Raw genomic sequence first — 25,212 nt, forward strand, 5'->3', positions numbered from 1 at the left:
GCGGAATTATTCCTTTCTTCACAGACATTGAAAAGTAGGGTATCAAAAACGAAAAGTTGAGAATAGAAAAAAAAAATTCTAATATACAGTTTATCTGATACGTCACACGTGTGAAAAAAAGATATACCAATTATTTGTATTCAGATCCTAAATTTTCTTTTCACATGGCTTTTGGCATCATCATGCTATTCTCATTTTCATAAAATTAAGCATAATAATGACAGGCAAATCGATCGTTATCTCTTAGTTATAGCCACATATTTACTTATGACAATTTCATTATGTCAACCACATGAGATCACAGCCCCAAAGACACTTTGTCAAACAAATGCATATGTTACAAGTATGTACCAACCAACACTCATGGAACGAACACAATGTGATTTGCCCTTCTTTTTTTTCTTTTTACAATACTTACTATTCTAAACATTGAGTACCGGTTTCCAAGTAATACAAAGTTCAGTCACGACGAGGTGCTGCAGCATTGCGAGGACAACCGATGCTTGGATGAGAGAAGGAAATGAATCAAGTACTGTCATGTTTCCAATTTCTTTACTGCTCAACCTTTCATTTGAGGTATGATCAGTCGGCCCTGAAGGTTCAGGCTGAGGAGAACCATCGCTGTCTTGGCTGGGTCCCGAAGATTCAGGCTGATGCGCACTATTGCTGCCCCCAATATTTGCAGGTCCTGGCAGATCGTCAAAATGCTCTCCACCTCTGCTCTCATAATTGGACCTTCCATTATCACCGTCATCTCCTGGAATTCTTAGAACCTTGTCTGGCTGTGCCTCAACACCAACCCATCTTAGATGAAGCTGCCAGATCAGTTGTTAAGTACGAAAGAAAATCCAGAACTTTTGCTTCGAGGCTCTAACGGATCTGTAGGTTTTGATACCTGAAGGTACAGGTTGACCTCATCTGGACGAGAAAGAAAGGGGAAATCGCCACCTGTTTTCAGGATGGCACGTCTGGCTCCAGGAAATCTTTCACTCACTTGATCTTTCAGCTGTTGCGGAACAGCACAGTAGTCATTCGTCTGCAAGACATGGCAGCAGTAGTTAACATGGTACCCCACCAACTTACTAGATCCTCATAACTTCCCAAATGTGTGACCGTTTCAGTCAAAATGGATGCTTCTAAATTATACTGCCTGTATGCTAGAATAACAGTGGCTAACATGAGGGATAATTCCTAGCTTACACAATGCTGTTGCTGCACGGCACAGAGAATTTCACACATTAATAAATGTGTGACCATTTCAGTCAAAATGGGTGCTTCTAAATCATTCTGCTTGTCTGCTAGAACAACAGTGGCTAACATGAGAAAGAATTCCTAGCTTAGACAATGCTGTTGCTGCACAGCACAGAAAATTTCTCTTTTTGGTTACTCCTATGTGATGTTAGACCTGTTTTCAGCAAAATTGTAGGTATGAAATCAGCAATATGATGAAACAATGAAAAAGCCACACGAGAACTAAACCAAAGAGGAGAACCAGACCCAAGAATATCTAATAAGCTAAATACGCAACAACGAAATGTAATGCCTCAACTATTTGTAGGGCTAATGGATAATTTCACTGTTGAACTCTGTATGAAGCAAATTTTCTGGTTAAATCAATAACATCCCAATCCTTTTAAATAGTTTTTGATAAAATTTACTCAGGAACGTAACATACATCCATAATAGTGATGAAGGAATCTGAGAGCAAAAGAGGACCAACTGATGCAACGTTAGCATTCAACTTTAACCTTGATGATAGATCATCCCTTGACAATGTTTCTACCTGCAAATTAAGTGTTTCAGAATATTACAAGAAAACACAAAAACTAAAATGTGCTTGTGTTTATTAAAAGAAAGGAAAATAAAGGAATATGGCAACTGATAATGCACATACACAAATACATGCGAATTTCTTGATTCAGCAAACCAATAGAAAATATTATCATTGTGCAAAAAGTTTGAGGGCATCCTTCAATGCTAAACTCATGAAAAGGAATGCACAAGATGCAAATCAGGCCAAGTCAACCATGCCTAGCTCCCACTAGTACTCTAGTATTGAATGGTCTTAGCTGGACTCTCGCCCGCCTAAATAACGCATGTGAAATACATACCAGAAATTATACATCTTTTTGTATCGATAATATATCCAATTTCCTCAAGAAATTGGTGAAAAGTTGAAAATGTCCAAAAAACGAGCCTGGCTGATATTCAGAGATGACAACCAATCTCTTTATGGTATTTATCCTTTAATACCTCGAATGAAGAATGGAAACGGAAGATAAAAGCAGATTCAACAGGTAATAATCTGCTTTTGTTGCTCTTGACAGATCAGATACTGGGATTATTTTTTTTCCCATCACATACTTGCACAACTGATATCCATGTCAATGACACACTAGCTGTAGGTTACTAATTTATTGTGTCTATACTCTATACCACTATGTGGAGCCCATAAAAGTGAAAACTTAGAATCGAATAGATCAAAATACATGTAGTTGAACAGATAGACACATGAACAAACCAGAAGAGAGGACATGAGAAGTAAACAACTTCGACCACCTGCATGATAATGTTAAAATAACCCGGAAATACCAGTTCCATTTAACAATTGCACAATATGCCAGATGCAACTGAATATGCATTTAATCTGACAAAGCTGACAGATAAATGAAGTAAAAGAGGATTCATGGAATATGTTTGACTGAAACAATAAATACCCTTTTCTCATTAATATAATAGATAAATTTTCAATGGCATTATTGCATTATATCAATACTCGACACTTGTAAACTAAGAACACCATGAAAATATATTCAGCTTAAACCATCGAAGTCATTAGAAAACGGACCACAACAAGGATATGAACAACATAAATTATGAATACCTGCCCAACAACAAAGTCCACTGAGTCGGCAATGAATGGTTCATGTGGACCATCACGAATTCCTGATAAGATGTACCGCTTCAGCAAAAATGAAGGTGTCCAGTTAACACTGCAACATCAAAATAGGGGAGTCTAAAGACAGGAAGAAAAGAAATATGTGACTTGTGATGGTCATCAGTATCAAAATGATATCTGCATGATTTTAAGTTTTGTCAGCACAACACATGCAAATAATGTGCAATCGCGTTACAACACAGGACAGTCTACGGCTGGAATAAACCAACAATGTCTGATAATATGCTGAAAACCAAAGTTCATTGGAGCTTTACAAGGAACAAATCCATGGGTTATTCCATTATAAACATGAGTAATTGCCAAAACAAAACATTATGTTTCAAAAACTTAGCAATCAAGAAGCTTTGAAAAAATTTTAGTAGCTACTAAACAGCTTATATTAGGACAGGATGGACTCCCACCATAGTTTTGGTGCAAAAAAATGCTTAACATTTGGGCATTAAGTTTTTTTCAAAAAAAAATTGGCACCATATAAACCATTTGAACAAGCTGACTTTTTTTGTCAAAAAAGAAAGTATTAGAAGGAAGTTATAGAGGTGTCTCCAGCTTCATCTGAAATAAATGGTACACAATTACTGATACAAGCAATAGATATTGCATAAGCAGATTACTTGACCAACTATCTAAGCACCTATTTTGGTCAGAGTTTTATTTATCCTAAATAACAAGAAATTTTGCATCTGCAGTAGCCATCATTTAGTTGGGACATTATGGCTTGTTGTTTTAGTAGCTCATTATTTAAATTATTATTGCTGCATAGTCATAGTTCTGAGCAAGTTTTAAAACCTTGGTCAAATACCATCGGGGATCAGACCATCACGATTCCAGTATGGATCGACGAACCAACACTCAAGATGGTTGGTCTTGTCCATGTTAAAAAGGGAGGGGAAGGATGACTAGCAGAGGAGGAGAAGGTAGAAAAGGAAGACGTAGACAAGATGGTGGATGGGGGAGGACAAGGAGATGAAGGAAGATATGTGCTGGTGAAATAGTCGGATGAGGAGACGGTGGTGACATGGCAAAAGGCAGAGGCAGTGGCAACATGGCAGGGAAGATGAGAAGGTGACAACAGAGGAGGGTAGAAAGAGAGAGGGCTTGAGAGAGAGTGTGAATAGAATGTGTGGAAAAATAGAGCGCAAGAATGAAAGAAAACAAATAAATGAAAAAACAGTTGTCACTCACAATTATTAACATTTGTCAACCCAAAGAGTAGTAGTTACTAAAAAAAGATATTAGTAAAAGGACTTCAAACTTGATTTAATCAACATGCAGTAAAGGCAAGAGATCATACACTGGAGACCATGGCATGGCAGCAGCAAACTTGTGTGTCTCCAAAAATGCATTTGAAAGAACCAATGACTTGACCCGCCTTGGTCGGTGTTGAGCAAACACTAATGCAAGAAACCCACCAAGCGATGTTCCATAGATGTGTACCTATCATACAGTCAGGTCATCACTACCTAAAACCCAATTTGTGGTAACATATGCATTAAATGAGATTTGGATGGAACAAAAGTACAGCTCAAAACATTATTACCAATAATGTGAATCGCATATCCTCCATCTTTCTGAGTGCTTTTATATTTCACAATTAACGTGTGTTGGATTCTTCTTGCGATGAATATTGTAAAGAACCATGAAAACTGCTTTAGAGCCTATTTTCTTATAATAATGATGGCATGCTAAAACAGGTGGATTGGTCAATACCTATGATAGCTCTACCAAGAAATGCAATCCACCCATCCCCCTCTAGGGCTCCTAAATGGAAGCACTACCTCCACTTGTTTTTAAAAGACACTCGGATGCTTGCCTATGCGCCTAGGCGAAGCAAGGCCCAAGCATCTCGAAGAGGGTCTAAGGGAGTAGCTCGGGCATGTGTCGAGGCATTGGGAGACTCAAGCTTGTGCCAGAGTCAATCCAAGCTTGGGTTAGCCTAAGTTCATCAAATTGAATTAGTTAGTTCAGTCGAACCAACAAATTCAACCCCCTATGCCCAACCTTTTCCCTACTACCAGAAGAGAAACCTGACATCGACATCTTCGTTCATTCCTCCGACCTACTGCTTCGTTCCTCCGTCGTATGTCGTTGATTGCTCTCTTCCTCCGCCTTACACCGTCAACTGCTGGCTTCATTGTCATGATCCGAGTCTGATGAGCCAACTGGCCAATAACTCCATTTTGGTCCTGCAACCACGGACCAAAATGCTTAAGCGGGAGTTAGCGTAGTACACTCATCAGACCCTTATAAGCTAATCATACACATTGCCCACTTCCGATGTGGGACTAATGGGATGTTACATTATCCCCAACTCAATTAGCTTGACGTCCTCATCAAAGCCCGACATAACCCAGATCGAACCCTAGCATAGTGCATGTGAGGATTAACTCAGTGGTGGCTCCACGCCGTGATGAGTTCTCCCAAATGCTAGGTCGGCTCTGATACCAAATGTCATAACCCGAGTCTAATGAGCCAACTGGCCAATAACTCCATTTTGGTCCTGCAATCACGGACCAAAATGCTTAAGCGGGAGTTTACGTAGTACACTCATCAAGCCCTTATAAGCTAATCATACACATTGTCCACTTCCGATGTGGGACTAATGGGATGTTACACTATCCCCAACTCAATTAGCTTGACGTCCTCGTCAAGGCCCGACATAACCCAGATCGAACCCTAGCATAGTGCATATGAGGATTAACTCAGTGGTGGCTCCACGCGGTGATGAGTTCTCTGACTCCATCCACGGGTAGCCCTTTCCTACTCGAGCCCTCTCACCCTACCCAAATGCTAGGTCGGCTCTGATACCAAATGTCACGACCCGAGTCTGATGAGCCAACTCGCCAATAACTCCATTTTGGTCCTGCAACCACGGACCAAAATGCTTAAGCGGGAGTTTACGTAGTACACTCATCAGGCCCTTATAAGCTAATCATACACATTGCCCACTTCCGATGTGGGACTAATGGGATGTTACATTCATCCACCCTACACACCACTGCAGTTGCATGAACCCTGCCTGGGCCCAAGACCGCAGCCTTCCTACACCATAGGCTGCTGCCTTCGTCAGCCAAGGTGGCATAATCCGCTGCCTTCCTCCTTGGCTCCGCCATACACACTGCTACCTTCGCCAATTGGTGATCATCAACTTATCAATCTCATCCTCTTTCTCTTTAAGGATGTGGTAACAGTAACTCTGCAACTTTGATCTCTGCTTCTATTTCCTATAAATGATTTCATCTTGAAAATTTGTTAGAAACTGAAGACAAAACAGCACCCCATTAGGACATAAGAGCACCCTGTTAAGACATAACAACACTGTATAGTTGTCGCACTCTGGTAAGACATAAGAGCACCATATTAAGACATAACAGCACCCTGTTAGGACTTTCCATCACCCTGATAGCAATAAACTTAAATTGAGTACCCTACTAGAACAAACAACACCGTATAGTTGCAGCATTCTTACATGATCAGTTGATATAAACATATTTCTACAAATTTTGCCTTCAATGTTGAATCCTTTCCGTATTTGAAGAAGTATGACAAGTGTATTTAGTTAACTCAGAAGAATCATTGGCAAAAAAACTTAAGAAAGGATAAGGTTGGAAATACAACAATTTAAAGGATCCCAAAGATCATAATATCATGACTTACATTTTCTGCAAGAAAACTACTAGAAGTGGCACTTTTGATGCAAAACAACATCAAGTCGAAACTTCAAAAATGCATTAGCTTGAAAAAGGTGTCTATGTGACTCATAGACATGAATGATAGAAAGACGCAAATGATCAAATCTTATAGTATTCTACCAAAGGATGATGATATTCAGAATCTTGGAGAATATTGAAGAGAAAGATGATCTAAAAAATATTAATGCTAATGAAAAAACATTATCTAATAGAAGATGAAAAGAAATTGTTATTGCTAAAAAGTCTAAAATTTCACAAAAGAAGAGACCAATGGACTTGTATATGTTTCAAGAACCAGAGAATATTATACAAAGCAAAAAAGGAGTAAAATTAAGATAAACAAATATAAAGGTAAAAACAATTTAGTATATTGCTCGCTTCTTCTACCAAGTTGGAATTCCCTTCGATGCTTCTTATTTAGGCAAATTTAAACTGATGATTGAAGTTATTGGAAGATACAATCCTAAATTAAAACCTCCAAGTTATCATGAGTTAAGAGTTCCATTATTGAAAGAGTTGGACTACACATGATTTATTGAAGGGTCACAAGGATGCATGGAAAAAGCATATTTGGTCTAATATGTCATATGCTTGCACCGATAGGAGATAAAGGAATATGATGGTCAACTATGTTTTAGCTAGTAAGACTTTTTCTTTGATTGTTCTAATCTTTTAACTACAATTCTCAAATTTGAATAGAAGCAACTACGTTATCAATTTTATTCTCCTCTTGTTTAGATAAATTACTCTAATAAAAAAAAGGTCACACTTGTATTAGACTCTATACATGACATATTGTTTTGAGACAATATTAGAGGATATCGGAAAGATTGTAGACATCAAAACCATAGAGCAGGTGATTGCCAGCGGATGATTGTCACTGGATTTATATATAATCATATTGGGTCTTTGAACATAACAAAAGTAAATCATAAGCATCAAGAAATTGGTGGGCAGTATGGTGTTACTCAATTTGTCACTTCATTTTTGACACAGCAAAGTGTGGACAGGCAAAAGCACAACTTTTGAATTATGTTTACCTCAAAAAAAGAGATGACAAATAAATGAACAAAAGATGTGAATGGTAAGAGGTCAAAAAATATTATCTTTGGTGTCATCTTATTGGAATCATATGATGTATGCATTAGAAGTAATGGGTCCTCTTGTTCGAATTCTCTATGATTATACTAGGGCTTTGAATATGATGAGAGAATTCACAAGCATCAAAGAATTGGTGAGATATAGTTTCATCTGATTTGTCAAATTTTGACGTTACAAAGTGTGTACTGTCAAAAACACAATCTGAGAAATGAAAAAAAAGCCTACAATGAAATATATTTATGAGGCTATGAATAGAGCCAAGAAAACGATTCAAAAGTCCTTCAGTGGAAATGAAGAAAAGTATAAGGATATATTTACAATCATTGACAAAAGATAGGAATACCAACTTCATCGTTCACCACATGCAATAAGACATTATTTGAACCCAAAATTCTTTTATAGGAATGCCAACTTCAACTTAATGTAGTTGTAACTAAGTTATATCAATGAATTGAATGGTTCCAAGCATTGAGGTGCAACATAAGATCAAACACAAATTATCTTTATATAAGAATGTTGAGTGCCGTTTTAGAATTCATATGACAGTTCGATCATGGACAACTAAATCCTTAGGTATTTATAACTTTATATAATTGATATCATGTAAATGTATATAGTATATTATTTTTAATAATAATGTTAAATTTTGCATCTAAATGGTGGGATCTATATAGAAATTCAACCCTGAACTTGTAGCAATTAGTTATCAAATTTCTTAGTTTGACTTGTAGTGTTACAGGTTGAGCGAAATTAGAGTGTTTTGAGAATGTAAGTTAAGAATATTTTTGTTTCAGCTAATCTATTCCTTTTTTTAGATAGATGTATTAATATATCTTTAATTCATATGACATGACAAATTCACACAAAGAGAAGAAATCAATTATGGCATCAACAATTGCATGATCTGATCCATATAAAGTATAATCAAGGACTGAAGACTCATTATAATTTGTAAAATAGTATTGATCTAATCTCATTACAAGACATTGATGATTTAAATGAGTGATTGACTTAGGAAATGGATGCGAACTTGTAAGATGCCGAAAATGATCTTGTATTTGAAGATAACAATTTGACATGGGGAGATATGGCAAGAACCTTAAGTGTCAAAAAATTAAATACATACACAAAATAAATGACGAAAGCAAAAATGAGTACAAAAGCCTTAATTCCATCACCTATCATTGTTAAAGAGAAGGAAACATATTTTGAGAAAGATGGACAAGAGGAAGAAGAAGAGAAAGATGATATGTTTAACAATGATGATGTTGATTATAATGATCATTGAATTTGATATAAAACTTTATTGTTTTGATATTTTTATTATTAAAAGATGGATAATGTGATTTGGTACTTTATATGATTTTAATTTGATATGACATTTTTATTTTTATAATCATATTTATCAATCGTAATATATTTTTTTAAAATTTTAATATTTGGGAGTGCTTTGCTTTGCTCAGGAGCCTCGAGCATTTTGGGACTTTGACAGTTAGCGCTTTTAAAAACTGTTATTAACACAAACATGCTTCAAAAATTTACACGATGTTAATTATAATAAAGTTATAAATACCTTAGGATTTAATTCCCTCCATTAAATTACCAAAGAAATTTCAAATAGACCTATAACATTCTTATATAATGATAATTAATTGTTGAGAACTTCAAAGTTGGTAGCTAATCTTGCAATGCATTAATATAATTCAGATACAACGTCTATATCAAACTCAATAAGAGTTCTTATAAAAGAATTTTGAATTATCTTGTTGTATGTGGTAGAAAATGAAATTGACATTCTCATCATTTATATATGATTACATAAATATCCTTATACTTCTCTTTATCTCCACCAAAATAATTTGAATTATTTCCTTACCTCTATCCATAACCTCATAAATATATCTCATCATTGACTTCTTATTATCTGCGAGCCAAAGAACTCGAACAAGAGGGTCCATTACTTTTTATGACCATATGGATCTAAAAGGATAGCATTAAGGTAAAATCAATTGTCTATTGTTTTTTTTGCATCTTTTGTCGTTTTACCTGTCACCCATTAGTCAGTGCTTTTGTTAGTGAACACTTTGTAATATTAAAAATAAAATAACAAATCGTATGACATCATACATCACCAAATCTTTATTGCTTATGAATTCTCTCATCATATTTCAAGCAATAGTACGATTATATGTAAATCCAACAACACAAATTGTTCTTTCTAAAGTCTACAATCTTTCCTATATCCTCTAACACTAAATCAATAAAATGTGTCATGCAAGGAGTCCAATAGAAGTGTTGGCTTTTTTACTTAGAGTAATTTACCTAAAAAACAGAATAATAAAATTGACAAGAGTCCCATAATAGCTTCCATTCAAACTGGGGACTTGGGGTGATTAGAAGTTTAAAACATTCAGAGAAAAGTTTTACCAGCTAAAACATATTTGCTTCCATTATAACTTGAATGATATTTTATTCTCCAATTTCATCTACAACATAGTCAAACAAATCAAATATATTTTCCCTAAATTTCACAAACATGGTTCCTAAAGAATAATCAATCATAAAATTGATTATATTCTTATCTTGTATCAAGCAGCACATGACATAATATAGCATCTATGCTCATACTTATGTCCCTTCAAAAAATCATTTGTGTAGTCCAACTCTTTTTTCAGTAACGAAACTCTCAACTCGTGATACTTCGAAGTTTTAATTTAGGACCATATATTCCAATAGCTTTAATCACCAATCTCTTCTTTTGTAAAATTTTAGACTTCTTGATTGTGATAACTTATTTTCTTATTTTGTCATATATTCTTTTCCCACTAGCATTAATATCTTCTAGATCATCTTCCTATTCAACATCTCTCTAAGGTTTTGAACAAGGTTCTCAATTTTGGTCCGTACCGGTGTACTGAGCCATGCTCGATATCGTACGTATAAAAGCATACCGATGATACACCGAGGTATACCGGTGGTATGCCCAAAAAGAGCTGAAAAACCTCCAAAAATACCTGGAGGTAATGATCCAAAAATTCCTGGAGGCAATGATCTAAATATGCCATGGCATACCGACCAGTACGCCTCAGATCGAAATCTGGGGTGTACCGACTGATACACCTCGATAATGATCTAAATCCAACGTGTACCGACCGATACCCCTCGTTAACGATCGAATTTCAATCATTACCGTCCTATACAGACCTCTTAGTTTTAGGAATTACCAACAGGTAATTGCCTGTTTTCAGCAATTACCGAGAGGTAAACCTTTATTGTTGTTATTATTAAAATCCTTATGTGTAGGAACATTTCCAACTAGTTTATGAAACTAAAGGACTCAAGATAAACCTATTTTTGGATTACACATGTCGACAGAATAAACGAAACCAAAACAATTCAAGACTGGATTTTGCTAGTTCCAAATAAAAACTGAAATCTCAACTTAATGACTTGGATGGTATGATCCAATCCAACTATGGTAGTCTGACCCCAAGGCATCACTTACATATTAAATTATATTGCATATGGTACATACATAATATTTGGGCATATTTATGAAACAAAATTAATACAAATAGCATAGTCAATTATACATATTTAAGTGTGTGCACTAGGCCAACCTTTTATACATATTTAAACATAATATTATAAGCAATATACATTACATATTGTACAACTATATATTTCCTATTTATCCACCCAAGTCTCTCTCTCTCTCTCTCTCTCTCTCTCTCACACACACACACACACACATTGCCTCTCTCTCCCTCTCCTAAAACCAGTGATTTAAAAAACGCTAGGCGCCAAGGTCCAAAAACGCTCGAGCGCAAGGCACTCGCCCGAGCGAAGCGAGACACTAAAATATTAAAATATATAATATAATTAATAAATATAATTATTTAATAGTATTAAAATCAAAATAATATATTATTAATCTAATAAATACAAATACATTACTGTTACTAGTATTCTGTTAACAGTATACTTTCAAAATAGGAGAAGGAAGAAGAGTGTAAGGGAAGATCGAGGGTGCAACGACAGCAAGAGCGACGAGCGGCGACAGTGGCAGCGGGAGCGGAAGCGGGAGCGGCGACAGCGGTAGTGGCAACGAGCAACGGCAGCGTGAATGGCGAGCAGGGTTAGGGTTGGGCAGCGACAGCCAATATCGATGTTTTAGTTGGTTCGATTGAACCAACTAAAGCACCGAAGACCGAACCAGACCTAAAACGCTGGTTCGATCGCCTGGTTTAACCCAGGCGCTCGCCCAAAGAGCCCGACACCTGGGCTCGGGCAAGCGCCCATGCAGCGCCTCTTTGAAGCACGCCACCTAGAAGTGAAGCGAGGCGCTCGGGCCTCGCCTAGCCTCACCCGAGTGCCTAAGCAAGTGCCTGAGCCCCTATTGAAATCACTGCCTAAAACATCCTAAAACATGAACCCTACTCTTAAGCAGTAGCACCTCCATTCCCAAAAAATCAACTCCCTACCAATATTATAAGCAATATACATTACATATTGTGCAATTATATATTTTAAATTTATCCACACGGGTCTCTCTCTCTCTCTCTCTCTCTCTTACACACACACACATTGCCTCCCTCTCCCTTTCCTAAAACATGAAACCCTACTCTCAAGCAATAGCACCTCCATAGCACCAATGGCTAATATATACATATGAGTTTAAATAGATAATATTTCAAACCCAAAGTCCCCTATGTGATTCCTACTCCACTCAATATACGTGATTCACACTTGTCTCTCACAACCTCAGACTAATCTTTCAGGACTGAACCATGACTGTGCTAATGACTTGTGAGTCTAGAGAAATGAAATCTATTCAGAAAATAATAAAAATAATAACTAAACTTCCGTTGGTCTTTCAAACACCAAAAAAAGACACAGATGAGGCCTTAGCAGTTAGCACTTAGCTATATGAACAGCAGTATTATATATATTGTCATAATTCTGTCTTGCACAGCCTCCATAGCAAGCACCTGACTTTTGATAAATGATGCTTGTGTATCTACTTAACAAGAAGTATTCCCAATGATAAAAAAATGTTGTATATTTTTTATAATTTGCTAAAATCTAAAAGAATGCAACCTTCATGCAATTGGATATTAAAGGCAACAAAAATTAAGTGAAACAAATGCAGGTACATACATGATATATACTGAGTGTATCCAAGAATTTCTCAAATGAATGAACCCACTCATGGTGATTCCAGACACGTGGTAAATCAACAGAAATTACTCGGTAGCCCTGCAAAGAATGCACTATCATACTCTGGCAAGTGCCAACTTGTTTCATGTAGCAAAAGTTTGTGCAGATAAGATTGATACTATTTATTATATACAATAATACAAATGTCAACTACTAAAGCAGAATAGACTCCGGCATAGGACTCAAAAAAAAAAAAAAAAACAGATTCATTAACCCAAACTTTCATGTTCTGAAAGAACTGGTAACATAAACTATGATGCAACATTTCAACGAAAATTTTTCCATTCCTGTTCGTATAATATATAAGACAACATTTCACCTAGAAAGAGGGCAAGACAGATTAGAAACAAAGATATCTGCTTGCCTATTATCACTTGATTTTTGCTACAATACAAATTTCAATATATGCTATTTAACATACATAAAAGTAAAACAATCGAAACTTAAAACATGATTCGCCTTACCGGTCCGTACTAATATACTGACCAACCATTGGTATAGTACATACCAAAGCATACCTACCGACACATGGTACGATAGGTCGTATTGACAAATTGGCATGTACCGCCCGTACCAGTCCCTTGTCGGACCAATACATGCTGCCCATACTGAGAATACTTGAGCTTGAAACATGGTATGACAAAAGTTGGTAATAAGAATGGCACTAAAAAGGTGAAAGTATAAATCTATCAAATATGAGAGTACTTGAGCTTGAAACACCTATCAAGGGAAAGAAAACCCTAAAATGCCTTAAAGAGAAAAGACACTGTCATATCATTGGCAAGATAATCATCTAAAACCAAAATAAAGGAAAAAAATTAGCTTACTCAGAAAGCACCAGAAAAAGACCACACAATAGCATTTCCAATATGCCATGTCAATAATTAAAACCAGATAAAGCCAATTTTTTCATTCATGGATACTGTAATATTAAGTTATCATTGTAAAGAATCTTCAAAATGCAACAGTCATAATGCACCCTCAAATAGTTGAATGTTTATGTTTAAGGGAATTTATAACTTAGCAAGTGCATGGATATAGAAGGTGATTGGAGGACTAATGAGGGAAACAAAGACCCAATTTAACACTTAGATAACAACAGTTCACAGCTAATACAAGATATAGAAGCAGTGTAAATTATCAAACTAAACTAAAGAAAATTTAGCGTCAAAAATTACCAAACTCCTACACATGACAACACAATGCAAGTGGCAAGTAAAAAAGTTGCTTTGATCAAGCTGATGGTAAAAATCTGAAGAGTGCAACTTTTAAATCCTCATGACCAAGGTTGTTGCTCTGATGTGCACTCATGATTTCCATGGAATAACTTGATATAGGTTTTATTGCTCATAATTTCTTGTTAATATAAGTTCATGATGATGCTAAATGTTAGATCAATGAAACAGGAAAAAATGTAATAATAAGAAAATTAGAAAAGCAACATATAAGTAACAATTGGAACACAATATATATGCATAAAACATGTTCATCCAATGACATCAACATACTGTATATAGACCACACACTAACTGGACAAATGTTCTTTATCTTTCATTTCCTGTATTTGGAAAAACTAGTTATTGATGGGAAAACTAATGCAGGACTCATTTTAGAAAGAAAGGATCTAAGAGCTTTCCCTTTGCCTAGCTCGAAAATGCTATTTTAACTTCATCTTATAGTTTTACTTTATCTCAAATTCTGTATCTCTATGCGTATGACTTGCTCTCAGTTACAGTTCCATAGATGACAAAACATAACCTTGCTTTCGTATTATGCATAAAAAAAATTTGATAATGCATAGCCAATTACACGTTGTGATTTGAATTTCAACTAGTCCACAAGGAAAATGAAGCTGCAGCATGCAAGAATGTTCTCAAGGTCCAGCTTCAAACATATTAGTGAAATCCTTGCAAGTGCCAAACCATCACTATATTATGTCCATATTTGAGTATGCACAGAGACATAGACCCAAGATCAAAAAGATCTTATTCCTTGACAATTACTTTGCATTATCATAAAAGGGAATGGAGATTTTCACGAAGGCTTCAACTTCCAAAATCACACAGCTTTAGTATGAAAATAATTTTTCTAAAGGACAGTTTTCTGCAGTCATAGAAAACAAGAACAAGTGAAAATATTTCTCCTGTATTACCTTCATTGAGAGGGACTTGATCTGTTTGTAATAGACATCTGCAGTGCCTGCAATTCCAGGAATACAAATGAGAGGAGGCACAGCCTTTGGACCAAAGTCATAGTACCTCCATTGTTTATTTCCAATCTGCACAATGTTAAAAGCACATTGGTAAGACACAAATAGGCATCAACAAATTTTGACAAACCAAACTACAATCAAATTTGTGATATGTAATATATATAAAATTATGACAAATTCAACATTGGCCACTATTACCTACTCTTGCATCATTTTAATTTTTAGTAGTGAATCCTTCAACTAGTAAACAAGATATATACGCAATCGGTAGAAAGATTTCTGTAGCGTTACAGAGTATACATGCATCTAGTGATTTCTAGAATCAATGTCAATCTATGCAAACAATTTAGGGTTTTACAATGAAGGAATTAATGAGACAACGTGTTAAAAATGTGCCCTGGTCTTTAAAAATGGCATACTATCTTCTAATTCTAAAGTTTCTGCAACATCAAAATTTTCGTAATAGGCTAATTGACATCTATATGTTTCACTAAATGGAAGACTGCCTTTCCTATTTCTCCAACAACAATCTTGAACATTCAGAGGGTAACAATGAAAGCAGCAATAATTGAATTGACACAGAGAGAAAAATTGTAACATATCACTATGATACATCGCACCAATCAAAAACGAAAGAAATCAACTCAAAATATGAACTAATGGCATTCCTGTGACATCTCGCAAACAATGGCTGCCTCAATGCCAAATCAGGCAATAACGACCACTAGAAACCAAACCCTTTGTGAAGCACAGAGTGTACCAAATCAAGCAAACTTGACAACCAGAAAGCAAAACCACTATAAGACCCCAACAGTTCTTGCGTATCTACCAATTCAACAGCAACACTAGAAAATGCAACAGTTCTTGCATATCTATCGATTCAAGAACAATAAAGTATCTCTGTCTCATAGTGACGATCATTGTAGATCTTCCCAGAACAAAGAAAAAGATTCAAGAAAAGCATCACTATATGATATATGAAAGAGGGCAATCGACTTAAGATATGATCTGAGGGCAAACTTTAAACATTTGCCGAACGACTTATACACCGACACCAAATCAAGATGTACGTCTCCAACAACCGCTGGGAAAACCAAGCCCTTTCGTGAACTACCGATTCAAGAATTCGATCTACGCAACGCAAAAGAAAGAAAAACCGCCACCAGATCCGACAGTTCTTGTTTAAGAATTGCAAATACCCGCATAACGAGAAAGCGAAATGACTGCAGGACCCGTCCGTTCCTGCGCATCTACCGATTCAAGAACAACGAACCCTAGACGACAACCAGGAACCAAAATCACTACAAGATCCAGCAGTTCTTGCGCGTCTACCGATTCGAAAACAACAAGTTCTCTTCCTTCCGAAGACGCCAAGAAAGATGCAGAGACTACTACGATCGTCACAGATCCTACCCGAGCAAACAAGAAGAGGAGGGAGGGGAAGGATCATACGGAGATCTTGTGGAGCGGGACTTGCGACTTGAAGTAGGCGTAATCCCCCGGCGCCGGCGAGATGCCACCCTTCATCCCACTGTTAGTTGCAGAGATCGGAGATCGAAAGGACGGCGATAGGGAGGAGGCGGCCCGGTCGGAGTATGCGACGGAGAGGCGATGGCTGTTGTCGAATCTGGGGTTCGAACCCAAAAGGCAAGAAGGGGATTGGGGGAAGTATATATATATTTGGGAGGGACTTAGTGTTTAAAGCTAATTTTTGTTATTTCTAAATTATTTCTAAATTATTCTTATATATATATATATACTTTATAAACTAGTACTAAAAAAATTCTTGTCACTCCTTTTTCTATAATTTTTTTTCTTCTTCTCTTTTTTTATCTTTTAAATTATCCAAGGTGATATAAAATAAAATAAAAAGGATGATAAAATGAGAAGATTTAAAAATCAAAAAGGAGATAAGAAATATTTTTATATTTTTATATTATTTAATATTTTTAGAACTATATTGATTCAATAATAATCTAGAAGACATTATCTAGTGAGTCAATTAGATTAATCAAAAGAGGTCATATTTTTAGGTCTCTATAAAATACTGAGTATTATCTTTAAGATATTTATTGAAATATTAAAAAATATCCAGAATATATATCATCTTTCAGACAATTGCAGAATAATCAAATATTTTTTTCGATATTTTAGGTATTCTAGATCTTAACATTCATAAGTATAATATTAACTGTTTTTTCTCATTCAAGTGTTGCTAGTAGAAATTAATGATATAAATGTTCATGTTTATTATATTTTTAGGATTATCTCAAAAGATGTATGTTCCATGCCTTTTTACAAATTAACCAAAATATTACCTTCTGAAAATTTATAAAATACTCAAAATATATCACGATTAGGAGTGTTAGTAACAAGCTATGGGAAAAGAGGAAAAATAAAAAGAAATGGGTTATGAATAGTAAATTACTATTTTTGAGATTGTGAATAGGAAAAAGAAGTTTTAAATAGTATACACCTAATAAAATATGATGATTATTATATGAGCCGGCAAGAATAACCATGACAGCTTGGATGGGCCCAAAAAGAAAGTGAGGAGAAGGCTTTTGATACCTAATAATTAATAAATATATATTATAATTATAATTATTTAGAAAAAAATAGTATATTTTACACAAATAGAGTGAAAAGTTTATTGTCTCATTTTATTTTATTTTATTTTATTTTTTTCGAAGAACTTCGATAGCCTTTCTAAATGTTATTATTGTCCCTCTCAAGCATATGAGCTTTGACTGTTAAATTTTGTAAATTTTATTGATCTATTTTTGGAACTCCATCCTTCAATTTTTTTATATTTTTTTATATTGCTTTCTCCCTCCCACAAAGTAGATCAAAACTAAAAGTCTAACCTTTTCTCTCATCTTTGACTATCAGCCCGTAGCTCTCTGTAATATTAATTGACAAGTGTCAAGTATATTATACATCTATGAGGATAACTTAAGGTCCACTTTTCTCCTTGAAAAATATGATTATATGAATCCTTAGAATCCCATATCAAAATAAGATTATCTAAACCCTTAGAATCTCAAACCAAAATATAGATTTTTTAGGTCAACTTTTTTTAAAAAATTGATAAATATATTAAATTATCACATATGGATTTGTGTAAGTGAGGAAAGTTATATGGAAAAAGAATTCTCTCACTAAAGAAAAATAACTTATGAATTCTAGCATTTGTAATAGCTTTTCTAATGAATCATAGGGAGCGATAAGTTATCTTAAAAATTTTATATAGTAATGGGATGAGCATATAGAGTTCAACAAGTGACAACATACTCGTACGATTTTGTCCTTTCGGAACATGTGAACTCCAAAATATGACTCTGAGGGTAAGGGAGACTCGGTAGACTTTTGAATTGGTTTTCGTACTCCTCAACTAATATGAGACTAAATGATCTTATCAGTGTTCCCTCCCCTATGGGAGCCAAAGGTTCTGTAGTCGAGGTGCATAGCTCGAGAGAGTGAGTTTGCTCGATCGAGGTACAGGTCTTAAGCCCTCCTTCTAACGCCAATCTAATAAGGGATCATTTAATTAGTCAACTATTGGTACGACTCGTAGGCTTATGAGGAATTTTTCGCTTTAGACGATAGGCGTACTCATACGATTTTGTCCTTTCGGAACATGTGAGCTCCAAAAACCACCTCTTAGAATAAGGAAGATTCGACAAACTTATAAGTCATTGATTTTCATGCTCCTCGACCAACGTGAGACTAAATAATCTTATTAAGAGAAATATAAAATGAGGTATTAATATTTATAAGAATAAATATATTGGTCATTGCCTTGCTCAACCCAGCTTAGCCCCTCGTGGGTTAGATTTGGCCCAACACTGTTTGTGATAGAAGTTGAGAATATGATCAACAACAACATAGTCTAATATTCTACACTTAGCTGAAATGTTTACCAACTGTAGTCAATTAATGCTTGATCCTTGACAATTTGCTAAGACATAATTATATAATTAGACTAGTGGGTTCATCCCAGTCTATAGCTATCAAAATCCAAAAAAGAGCAACACCAGATGTGAATCATGGGAATTTTTTTCACAAGAAAATTGGGTCTCCTTCCAACAGCTTGTTTGGTGTTGACACATCCCCCACCCAAGTCTTCCCTAATTGATACATTTGTCCACGGAAGGAAGAATCACATTCGAGCCTTTTGTCTCAGTCACCATCATATTGTCTACACTGAATGGACAACATCTTCTTCCATGCAATCATGTCCGCGGGAAGTGGAGTGCAGAGAGAACCTGATGCCACTAAAGCTATATTTCGTCAAGGATGGATCCCATGCTTTTTGCATGGAAAGAATAGGATAGGATAGAGATGTATGTGTGAATACGTTAGTATTCCACACCACAACAACAAGTCTCTTCCATGGTGGATGGCTGTGGATCTGAAGACCGAAACAAAGCTGTTCGTTCATTTCGACTTTGGTAGGAAGATGACAGCATAACGTCTACAACACACACCTGTGGAGTTACTTGAAATGGATTCGTCTCCGGTTTTGAAGTGTTTAGATGATGGCGTGGTGGACCAACCGCCGTCTCCCATGAGGCCATATCGAAGGTTCCCCGGTCTTTGCTTTGGGGGTGCCAATAGATCGATTCAAGATGTCGATTCGAAACAAGTTTGAATTCGAGAAGGGGATGGAAGTATTTGAAGTTTGAAATCTTTACATTTTCCGTCCTGTAAAAATATGCAACTTTTTTTCTCACAAGAGTAATTTTCATTCGTAATATTAAAAGGTGTATTAGCTCATGTGGACTCAAATGATGCACTAACTATTAAATATGTTAATTATGAAACAATACTTATTTATCTTATAACTATAGTTATTACAATGAAAGATGGAAATGATGGTTACGTCATTACATCTCATCCTCTTCCTCTTCCAATACTACTCGTAAAGGGAACAAATATAGATAATCTTTCGTTTTGTTTTATCTTAGATCTTTCTTATCTTTATATTTTTAGCTGGTCAAACCAGAGTAGTCAACTCCATCCGATTATATTATGTATATATATATATATAACCTATGTTAGATTAATATGAAAAGCTTTTACATCTATATTTATTTGATGAGTTTAATAGGAATAGTGTTTGTGAGTTGGAGAGGACATTATACAACAAGATTGAATAACTCTGACACCCACGACAAGATCCGAGGGCAATCTAATAACTGCTTGAATTCCCTGTCATCAACCTCTCGGGCTCTGTCGCTGGTCCACCCTGTCCTCGTCTTCTTTGCCATCTCTCCTCTTGAGGCACTGCCCCACCCATCTTTTCGTCCAAGAAAAATGTCTTCTTTACTCCCCTCCCTTGGCTTTCTCTGCCACCTTCTTTCCTTCCCACCGAGAAAAAGAAGAAAGCAAGCCCTCCCACGCTTGATTCCTTTTCCCTTCATCCTCTTCTCCGAGAGCGCCCCGGCCCAGAGAGGTCTTCCCCTTGCTGCAATGGGCTCAGCTTCACCCCGCAGCCATGGCCTTCTCTTCTCCCTCCTCCTCCTCCTCCTCCTCTCCTTCGTCGTCCACCAGAGGTCAGTGCGTGGGAGTGATGAGCTGAGAGCTCTCATGGAGTTGAAGGTTTCTTTGGACCCGGAGAACAGGCTCCTCACCTCGTGGACCAGCGAGGGGGAGCCCTGCCGAGGTGACTTCGAGGGGGTGGCCTGCGACGAGAGCGGGAAGGTGGCCAACATCTCTCTCCAGGGGAGGGGGCTCTCGGGCTCCATCGCTCCGGTGGTGGCGGAGCTCGAGGGCCTCACGGGGCTCTATCTTCATTTCAACAAGATCTCCGGGGTGATTCCGAGAGAGATCGGGAACCTGTCTCGGCTGAGTGATCTCTATCTCAACGTCAATAACCTCTCAGGCAGCATCCCGGAGGAGATTGGCAACATGGGTGGCCTCCAAGGTGAGTCCAATGTAGCAAACCGACTGCAGTGCAGTAGGGATTTGTAGAACCTTACGATGCTTGTGGAGCTCTCTTACATGTCTGATGCCACCTTTCTTCCTCCTTTCCATTTCCTTCAGTCCTCCAGCTTTCTAATAACAAGCTGTCTGGGAGCGTACCCCCCAAGCTGGCGCTTCTGAAGAATCTCAACATGCTCGCCCTGCAATCAAATCACCTAAATGGAGCAATACCTGCGACCTTGGGAGATTTAACTGAGTTGACATGGTTGGATGTGAGCTTCAACCAGCTTTTCGGTTCAATCCCCGTCAAGCTATCTCAGCTTCCTCAGCTGACAGTATTAGATGTTCAAAGCAACTTGCTTTCCGGCAACGTGCCTTCAGGTAATATATCTTCCCACGATCCCCTTCTAATTTCGATTCTTGTGTACCTCCTCCCTCAACTCGCATATGAACTAAGATCGCACTTGTTATGTCTCAAGAACTCAAGAAATTGGGCGGAAACTTCAAATATGGGAACAACACTGATCTGTGTGGAACTGGATTCACCGATCTGAGGGCTTGCACTTCTGCTGACCTCCTCAATGCGAGCAGACCTGAACCATTTAGCGCCGGCCTGGCACCTCAGGACATTCCACAATCTGTTAATATCTCTGCAGATTGCAGTGCAACCCACTGCTCCAGCTCTTCCAAGTCCACCAACGTAGTGATCGTCGTCGCGACCACCATAGTTGTCTTTGGAGTTATGGTTTGTGGACTAATGGCCTTCCTCTGGTTCCGGCTCCGGAAGCAAAAGATTGGTGGTCTGTTTGAGGTCTCAAACGGTCTGCTTAGCGCGGATCCGACCAAGTTCTCCTATCGAGCTGCTTCTCCACTGATTAGCCTCGAGTACTCCAGCCACTGGGATCCTATGACCGATGAGAGGAGCGGCGGCATTAATGGGCTCTCTCAGGAGGTGTCTCAGATCTACAGGTTCAATCTGGAGGAGGTGGAGTGCGCGACTCAGTACTTTTCGGAGGTCAACTTGCTCGGGAAGAAGAGTAGCTTTGCAGCCACATACAAGGGGATACTGCGAGATGGAACCCAGATTGCAGTCAAGAGAATCAACAAGACCAGTTGCAAGTCGGAGGAAGCTGAGTTCCTGAAGGGGCTGAGGACCCTGACGTTGCTGAGGCATGAGAATCTTGTTGGATTGAGGGGCTTCTGCTACTCGAGAGCGAGAGGGGAATGCTTCCTTATTTATGATTTCGTCGCTAATGGGAGCCTGTCGGAGTATCTGGATGTGAAGGGAGATGGGATTCACAAGGTTCTCGACTGGCCTATGAGATTCTCTATCATCAAAGGCATTGCCAAAGGTATAATCTTTTTTGCATATCCTATCGATTAATGATGTTGATGATCTTGTATCAAGGAATGAACACAACTGGATGTCGTTGGATTCTTGCAACAGGCATCGAGTATTTGCACGGCGACAGAGCAAACAAGCCATCTCTGCTCCACCAAAACTTATCAGCAGCCAAGGTTCTCATCGACCATCAATTCAACCCTTTGCTCTCTGGCTCTGGCCTGCACAAGTTACTGGCAGATGACGTGGTGTTCTCGTCCCTCAAAACAAGTGCTGCCATGGGTTACATGGCTCCCGAGTACGCCACCGTCGGCCGGTTCTCGGAGAAGAGTGATGTGTATGCCTTTGGGGTCATCGTGTTCCAAATCCTCACCGGCAACACGAGGACGTCTCACTTGAGACCGGAAGCTGAGTCTGGTAAACTTGAAGACCTCATCGATGAGAACCTCCAGGGCAACTACTCTAAGCCGGAGGCAGCTACATTAGTAGGCATTGCATTGCTCTGCACTAGCGAGGTCCCGAGTCAAAGGCCCACGATGGAGGCAGTGATTCAAGAGATGAGCAGCGGCAGCAACTGCTGTTGCAGACAGATCTAAGAACTAGTTGTGTTCATGTTGCTTCTCATTTGAGTACATATTTCCTTGATCTTGTAACATGATTTATCGGTACCTGACTTGAGTTTTAGCTGAGGGTAAAAGTTATGGTCCTCTCATGGCTCCTGAGAGAATCTGATAAGACTAAGTTTGTATTCATCTAATCGCCACAAGTATTATTATTCTCTTCTTTGTGGATGAATCCATGCAGAAAGAGCCAACAAGTTTGGGCAACCCGTGAGTCCAATATGACGCCGCTTGTGGCCAGTGTTTCTCAGGGTAAAATTGCTCTCCATGACAAGCTTGTCCAAACCAAGTTAATTATCCCAACACATCCCAGATATATATATATATATATATATATATATATATATATATATATATATATATATATATATATATATATATATATATATATGTATATATATAATACTAAGAACACATAAGAATTCATGATCAAGGAACAAAAAGAAAAAAAAAGGGTAAAAAGAGAATAAAATATTCATGCATTGCAAAAAAGCAGCAGTAGCAAAAAAAATAACAACAACAACAACAAATAAATAGTTGCATGTCCTATTTTGAACCATTTGCATGGGAGCTTATGTTTTTGTGTTCTTGTTAGAAATTTCCAGGAAGGAATTCCTGGTGGATCATCACCCAATTTTGTCTGTGCACATCAGTTCAGATTCATTCTTAAGGTGGTAAGGTGGTAACTTTGGTTCTACTTAGCAAGGAAAACAATAACTTATGGCAGATGATAAGAAGAATTTGGCCCTGGTATTTTCCTTTGCACTTGATTCCTCCACTATGGATGCATGCAGGCATTTGGATTGAGTACCAGAAATCTAAATTCATTGCTCCATTTTGCACAAGTCCACCATATCTTTTTCCACTTTAAGCTTCAAAAGGCTTGAGTTGCTACATCTCCCCCATGCTTCTATGTTGAATGAAGTCAGAAGAAACTGATGTCATAAGTTTTACAATTTTCTGGATCTTTAAAAGCTTCAGAATTTTGTTAACAATATGTTGGAGTTATTTTTAAAACTTATTTTTTGAAAAAAAAAATATATTTTGATGATTATATGTGAGAAGATGTGCCCTTTGGACAATACTCTTTTACTGTAATAGGATACATTTTTAGACTCTGTAAATAGATCCTATTCATGTGAATCAGAAATACTCTTTTCTCTTCTATCATCTTTCTAGTTATATTTTATTTTAGTTTTATTATTTGGTTCATTTGAAAAGGCTGGTAAAGTCGACAATACTCACAAAAGAAATAATATCGGTTGAATCCTGAGAATCTCAATCATTCTTCTCGAGATTTTACTTTCACACAGCAATTATACATCTTCAAATTCTTTATAAACTTCACCTTTTTTATTTGTTATTTTTAAAACATAATAGTTTGTTAATTAAAATTTGTATACTCTATTTTTTACCTAATAATTTTAAAATAAAAAATTCGATAGATTTTGACTAACAGATTGGTGGAGATTCATATGATTAAGATTGGTTTGTTATCATATTTTCCTCTACTATCTCATATAGTATAAATTTTAAATTTTGTGCAATCAATTTATATTTATTGTTTCATTATATCGGGATGATCATTGCTAGCATAGTTTTACATTTTTGTAAACAATACATTTTTGACCTATTTCCATCTCGTTAATATTATTGATAGGGAACAAGATGACTTCGGTTTTGACCGACCAACTCACCCAACGATTTATTGTCATCTAAGCCGAGGATAGAGGAGCCCACGTAGCCTCCTCCTTCGTGAGGCAAGTGGTAGAAAAATAACTTTTTACCCCCTATCAACCATGATTTTGGGATAGGCTGTACACTTAGCTACAGGGAGTATTAACCCCTGATGGCGAAGCCCATCTCCCTCTTTTTCGGTTGTATGCTTACCGAGAGTATTAATCTTTGACGACGAGGCTCATCTCTCTGTTTTTTGGTCACCCAGCATAAGCAATTATTGTTTGCTTTTACTGCAAACTCCAGTCTAGACAAACGACATGTCTACAATTGTCTTTCGCTAATGACGTATCACAGTGAAATGTATCAGTTAGTCGTCAATATAAAAGAGCCATTGAAAGACCACATATCGAGGGAGGAGCTATCAGCCTCCTACCATTGACCGCCTAAGTATAAAAACGGAC

At 37.1% G+C, this 25,212-nt stretch overlaps 2 protein-coding genes across 4 annotated transcripts; one reads left to right on the forward strand and one right to left on the reverse strand.

Annotated features, from left to right (window-relative positions):
• Positions 1–215: 215 nt before the first annotated feature.
• Positions 216–16,829, reverse strand: LOC103970093 (uncharacterized). 3 transcript variants are annotated; one of them, XM_009383731.3, is made up of 8 exons: positions 16,634–16,829; positions 15,122–15,247; positions 12,910–13,008; positions 4,251–4,393; positions 2,885–2,993; positions 1,676–1,783; positions 896–1,036; positions 216–815 (listed from the first exon to the last, which is right to left on the reverse strand). In XM_009383731.3, exons 1-8 carry the CDS (start codon positions 16,706–16,708, stop codon positions 423–425), a joined length of 1,194 nt encoding a protein of 397 aa, XP_009382006.2. In that variant the 5' UTR covers positions 16,709–16,829; the 3' UTR covers positions 216–422. The 3 variants fall into 3 exon arrangements, with proteins under 3 accessions (XP_009382006.2, XP_064987418.1, XP_018676554.2); XM_065131346.1 differs by lacking the exon at positions 12,910–13,008; XM_018821009.2 differs by lacking the exon at positions 1,676–1,783.
• Positions 16,830–20,491: 3,662 nt separating this feature from the next.
• On the forward strand, positions 20,492–23,248 carry LOC135627465 (LRR receptor-like serine/threonine-protein kinase GSO2). Its single transcript, XM_065133572.1, has 4 exons — positions 20,492–21,110; positions 21,230–21,490; positions 21,589–22,461; positions 22,557–23,248. Exons 1-4 carry the CDS (start codon positions 20,501–20,503, stop codon positions 23,045–23,047), a joined length of 2,235 nt encoding a protein of 744 aa, XP_064989644.1. The 5' UTR covers positions 20,492–20,500; the 3' UTR covers positions 23,048–23,248.
• The last annotated feature ends 1,964 nt before the right edge of the window (positions 23,249–25,212 follow it).

This window comes from Musa acuminata, chromosome BXJ2-11 (genome assembly GCF_036884655.1).
Source record: "Musa acuminata AAA Group cultivar baxijiao chromosome BXJ2-11, Cavendish_Baxijiao_AAA, whole genome shotgun sequence".
NCBI lineage: Eukaryota > Viridiplantae > Streptophyta > Magnoliopsida > Zingiberales > Musaceae > Musa > Musa acuminata.

Excerpts from the sequence above, each read along its gene's own strand:
- LOC103970093 (XM_009383731.3), bottom strand. The coding sequence starts at position 16,708 with ATGAAGGGTGGCATCTCGCCGGCGCCGGGGGATTACGCCTACTTCAAG. Across the intron at positions 4,394-12,909 it reads ATACACTCAGTATATATCAT|GTACACATCTATGGAACATC; the intron begins GTATGTACCTGC and ends ACTGTATGATAG. Across the intron at positions 1,784-2,884 it reads TGGACTTTGTTGTTGGGCAG|GTAGAAACATTGTCAAGGGA; the intron begins GTATTCATAATT and ends CTTAATTTGCAG.
- LOC135627465 (XM_065133572.1), top strand. The coding sequence starts at position 20,501 with ATGTCTTCTTTACTCCCCTCCCTTGGCTTTCTCTGCCACCTTCTTTCC. Across the intron at positions 21,111-21,229 it reads CAACATGGGTGGCCTCCAAG|TCCTCCAGCTTTCTAATAAC; the intron begins GTGAGTCCAATG and ends CATTTCCTTCAG. Across the intron at positions 22,462-22,556 it reads CATCAAAGGCATTGCCAAAG|GCATCGAGTATTTGCACGGC; the intron begins GTATAATCTTTT and ends TTCTTGCAACAG.